The sequence below is a fragment of the Geospiza fortis genome, unplaced genomic scaffold, assembly GCF_000277835.1.
Source record: "Geospiza fortis unplaced genomic scaffold, GeoFor_1.0 scaffold391, whole genome shotgun sequence".
Lineage (NCBI taxonomy): Eukaryota > Metazoa > Chordata > Aves > Passeriformes > Thraupidae > Geospiza > Geospiza fortis.
The window spans coordinates 1,388,103-1,393,041 of NW_005054472.1; the positions used below are offsets into that span (position 1 = coordinate 1,388,103).

A 4,939-nucleotide genomic window follows, 5' to 3' on the forward strand; every position below is an offset into this window, starting at 1 on the left:
TTATATTATATTATATTATAAGAAAAATATAGTTTTTGTGTAAAAACTATACCAAAAGAATAGAAGAAAAGATTTCATCAGAAGGTTAGCAAGGAAAAAGAATGGAATGATAATAAAATTTTGTGACTGACCAGAGAGTCCAAGACAGCTGGACTGTGATTGGCCACTAATTAAAAACAACCACATGAGACCAATCAAAGATGCACCCGTTGCATTCCACAGCAGCAGATAATCATTGTTCACATTTCATTTCTGAGGCCTCTCAGCTTCTCAGGAGAAAAATCCCAGCAAAAGGATTTTTCATAAAACATGTCTGTGCCATCCCTGTGCTCCTCCCCCAGCGCTATGTGGATGGAGGCTTCACTGGCCTGCAGCCCGTGTCCAGCCTGGAGGAGCCCGTGATCACCGTGTCCCCGTTCACCGGCGAGCTGGACATCTGCCCCCGCGACTGCCCCGCCATCTTCTTCTGCTTCCAGATCTTCAACGGCAGCATCCAGATCTCCATAGAGAACCTGTGCAGGATCAGCTATGCTCTCTTTCCACCCAGCACCATGGTGAGACCACCAGGGTTTCTCCCAGCTTAGTTCTGGTGAAAAGATTAATGCTGCTCCTGCCTGCTCAAGATTTACGATTCAGCTCAGTCTCCACTGTTAATTAATGGGATTTCAAAGGGAGGGGGCAGCACCCACTGTTTTTGCAGTACATTTTGGGGAAGGGACACTGATGATGGGTGGCCAGCTTGGGATGGGATCCACAAGCTGCAAAGGACCAGACAAAACCAGGTGAACTGTAAGGTGCCTTGCAACCCAAACCACTGTTTCTCTGACTGGTGCTGTGGTGGTTGGAAACCAACCAGTGCTTGCTGCCTTCTCAAATGGGCCATCCCAGCCCTCCACAGTCAAACAGCTTTGGATAGATCCTGTCGAACTGGGGTCAGGGCTCTTTAATGACCTCAGATGTTTCTCCTTGCAGGTCTTGAATGACATTTTCTCCCAGGGCTACCAGGACACAGCCCTTTTCCTGTACAGGAACAGTAAGTGGCACCCCAGGACCCGAGGGGCACCTTGGTGTGACACAGACAAACATCATCCCCTTCTCTCTGTGTCTCCCAGATGCCTTTGGCTTTAACTACTTTGATGGCAATTTCCGCTTCGGCAGCACCTGTGGGAAGAATGACTCTGGAAAATCCAATGGGACACACCCCGGCCTGTACAAAAGGGTCCCTCAGTGCCTGACCCCTTACTTCCTGCCAGGTAGAGGATTTGGGGTGCTCAGCTTGGGTTTAGGGCTGCTGCAGCCTTCAAGAGCAGCAGTATTATATTTAAGACATTACTGAGTTATTTATTAAATATTTCTATTGCAAAGAGACTTTGTAAGAGTGGCTCCAGCTGGACTCTGGCCTGGGCTTCAGTGCCTACCTGAGCTGGGCAAGAGGAGTTTTTGCATTTATTTCATTGTTTGTAATTACTGGTCTTTATTTCCTTCTGTGCTGTCATTCCTGGGTGCAGGCTTGTGGAAGAAGGAGCAGGTGAATGGACTGCAGGACCCACTGGCGAAGGTCCTGCTGCAGCCATACAGGCTCCCAGCCTTGTTCAGGAAGGGGTAAGAACATCCCAACAGAGGCAGCAGGGAATGACACACAAACCAGGGGCTGTGCCTTTAGCAGTGGTGGGGCAGCTGAAGGGACCCATGGAGGGATTTGGTGTTTCCTGAAGGCAAAAGCCAAGGGAGAGCGGGTGGGGCTGGCAGGAATGCCACAGCCTCTCTTGGTTATGGAAAAGATTATTACAGTGTGCATTTACCATGAATACCCTCCCCTTTTGCTGCCTTCAGCCATCATTAAACTCAGCCTGTGTACTTTGCTTTTGCAGGGTGAAGAAGGTGTGGGGGCTGCTGGAAGGTGTCAGGTCCCTGGTACAACGACTCCACAAGCTCCTCCAAACCTTGGTGCCTGGTTTGCCTAAGACAGCCGTGGACAGGAGGTGAGGGGCTGGGGGGCTGCAGACCCTCAGCATAAAGACAGAAGGATGCAGAGCAGGGGGACTTTGGGAATCTCACCCACTGGGTCACTGATGGTGAGTGTGGCTAAAAATTCCAAATCTGGAGTAGCCACACATTAAAAGTAGCTATTTTTTTATCCCTGTGATATTATTTTGATATTTCAAAGAAGTTACAAACCAGCTTAGTGCCACCTCCCTACTGCAATACATTTGTGTTCCAGATATTTATCTGCTGGGATCTGTCCTGGCAGGACACCAGGCACATTCACCAAGATCTTGAGAGATGTTCTGGCACTAAGCCCTCAGAGATTTAAGGCATATCCCCCCAAAATCCGCTTGCAAGTTCCCTCCTGTGCAGCCACCCAAGAGACTCAGAATTATTTTGCCCCGAGGCAGCTGCAAACTCCTCAGCTGTGAGAAAATCCTTTGGAGCCAAACATTCCTGGGGCTGCTTATCCCTGTCATTACCTCGACCCTGCCTCAGCTCTCACCTTGTTCCCACAGGTAACAAGGATTGTCCCAGCGGTGCCCTGGGGGGCTGAAACGCTGCCTTGGAGTGTGCTGGGCAACACCAGCATGGCTGCTGGTTCTCAAGGGAATTTTTGGGGAGTATTTTTTCTTCAGAACCTGTCTGGCTCTGTCTGCAGTGCTGCCACGGCATGCTCCTGCTCTGGCCTCGCCTGCTTTTCCATGATGGCTGAGGAAAGCTCTGGTGCTGCTCCTGGGACCCACCCCAGGCTGCAGGGGCCATGGGGCAGCTTCACCTGCAGACCTCACAGCCCAGTCCTTTCCCTGCCCACTCCATCTCCTCCCCACCAGCAGCATCCCTTCCCTGCTTTAATGCAGATTACAGGGCGGGCAGTTGCCAGGAAATGCCATGTTTTAAGTGTTTTCCTCCCACTCAAAAACTTCAAGAGAGATTCTTCAGAGAGATACAGAGAGAGAAGCCTTAGGGAGCATCATACTGGGCAGGAACTAATTTTTCTACAGTTCCCTTAGTTTTTTTTTTACCAATTATCAATTCTTGAGCTTCACACCTCCCCATAGCCCTGCTTCTCCTGCCTGTGGAGATGGGAGTGCATTTGGATTCCCCTGGAACTTGCAGCTGTGCAGAAGGATGGAGAAACCTAAAGATTAACTTCCCCCTACTTCCGAGTCCTGCAGGCTGCATCTCCTGACATTTCACAAATACGTGAATTCTTCTCATGCAGTTGTCTGGAGGACACAGCCACCAAAGCATGACCCAGGCAAACACACCCTCTGTCACTGGTCTGCACACAGAATTAATTAGCAGCACTCTTAATTATCCGAATACTGTGCTACATATCAGAAGCTGTGGATTGGCTTTGGCCCAGCTGTGTCTCCCGTTTGTTGGTTCCGAACAGGCAACAAATGGATCCCAACAGCAGCAGCTGTTTATTAAATAGCCTGATGGAAGAGAGGGAAGTTTCATCCAAAGGGCTGTGGAGACTGCAGAAATGAATGGGGGGAGTAGCTGAAGGCAGCTTTGATGTAATCAGACTCAAAGTTAACTAGGAGTGCTGTGTGAAAGAGCAATATTCTATCTTCTACCATCTTTGGTTGAGATCAGTGACCTGGGAATACCTTCCCTGGAATGCATTTGCTAAAAGAAACCTGGATGCTTATTTCATAAATCATAAAATGTTTTGGGTTAAAAGGGACCTTAAAGATCACACAGATCAACCCCCTGCCTTGGCAGAGATACCTTCACTATCCCAGGTTGCTCCAAGCCCCGTCCAACCTGGCCTTGGACACTGCCAGGGATCCAGAGTCTGCCACAGCTGATCTGAGCACCTTGTGCCAGGGCCTGCCCACCCTCCCAGGGAAGAATCCCTTCCCAATATCCCATCCATCCCTGCCCTCTGGCAGTGGGCAGCCACTGACCCTTGTCCTGTCCCTGCAGTTCCTGATGAGGGGTCCCTCTCCAGGTTCTCTGATGCCCCCTCAGCTCCTGGAAGGGGCTGTGAGGCCTCCATCCAGCCTTCTCTTCTCCGGGCTGAACAGCCCCAACTTTCTCAGCCTGTCTCCATAGGGGAGGTGCTCCAGTCCCCTTGTAACTTTTTATGGGCCATTTTGATGCATCCCGTTTGCATTGGATCCTGTGTGCTCCTGATGATCCATCCTGGATGGATTTACACCTCTCAAGCACTGCAGCCTAAGGCAGGCTGCTCAAATCCAGCAGTTCCTGCCACAGGGCAAAGGGGAAGGCTCAGAGACACTCAGGCCTCCCCAGGCAGGGACAATCAGCCCATCATCTGCTTTTGCACCTCTGCTCCCTCCCACTTATCCAACAGCTCCTTCTCCAGGCTGCTGCAAGCACCATCCCCACCTCCAGGCAGGATATTACCATTTCAGTCAGCCTGAGGCAGTTACCCTATGGAAATGGGCATTTAAATCCCCCAAAGAAAATTCCCATCTAGGAATTGGACCTCCAAATCCATTAAAAGCATCTGCAAACCTCAGCCACAAACAGGAGCACAGTTTGAACTGCCCAGTGTATCTCACCTGCCCTTTGTCGTGCTTGATGAAAACAATTGTAAAACTTGGAGAACTTTAAGAAAAATCAATCTGCAAGGAATCACTAAGCTAAAATGCTTTCAGCAAAGAATCCTCCTGCTCCAAACCTGCAGGAATGAGCAAGAAAGAAGTATTTAATAGTTCCATAATCCAAACAGCTGGATTTTGCTTTATTAATCCCTCATCTTTTCAAGCAAGCAGAGCTGGTGCTGTCTCCTGTTGGAGACATGAGCTTGGAGCTAATGGCAATGGAGGCTTTGCCAGAGGCAGTGGCTAGAGGCAAAGTTTGGCATTGACTGGAATCATCTTGTGCAGGAGCTTGTTTCACCCCAAGGAAGCAAAGTGGGAAGGCCAGCTGCACCCAGTGGGGATAGCAGCAGCCTGGAATGCCTCCTCTAGGG

The 4,939-nt window shown here is 49.9% G+C and overlaps 1 protein-coding gene across 1 annotated transcript in view; it reads left to right on the forward strand.

Annotated features, from left to right (window-relative positions):
* PNPLA1 (patatin like phospholipase domain containing 1) overlaps positions 1 to 3,242 on the forward strand; it is a 9,548-nt gene extending 6,306 nt beyond the window's left edge. The window contains exons 4-9 of the mRNA XM_005428116.2: positions 342 to 554; positions 973 to 1,033; positions 1,113 to 1,253; positions 1,509 to 1,602; positions 1,872 to 1,982; positions 3,212 to 3,242. Of these exons, the coding sequence (XP_005428173.2) occupies positions 342 to 554; positions 973 to 1,033; positions 1,113 to 1,253; positions 1,509 to 1,602; positions 1,872 to 1,982; positions 3,212 to 3,242 (651 nt within the window). The remainder of the gene's footprint in view (positions 1 to 341; positions 555 to 972; positions 1,034 to 1,112; positions 1,254 to 1,508; positions 1,603 to 1,871; positions 1,983 to 3,211) is intronic.
* The last annotated feature ends 1,697 nt before the right edge of the window (positions 3,243 to 4,939 follow it).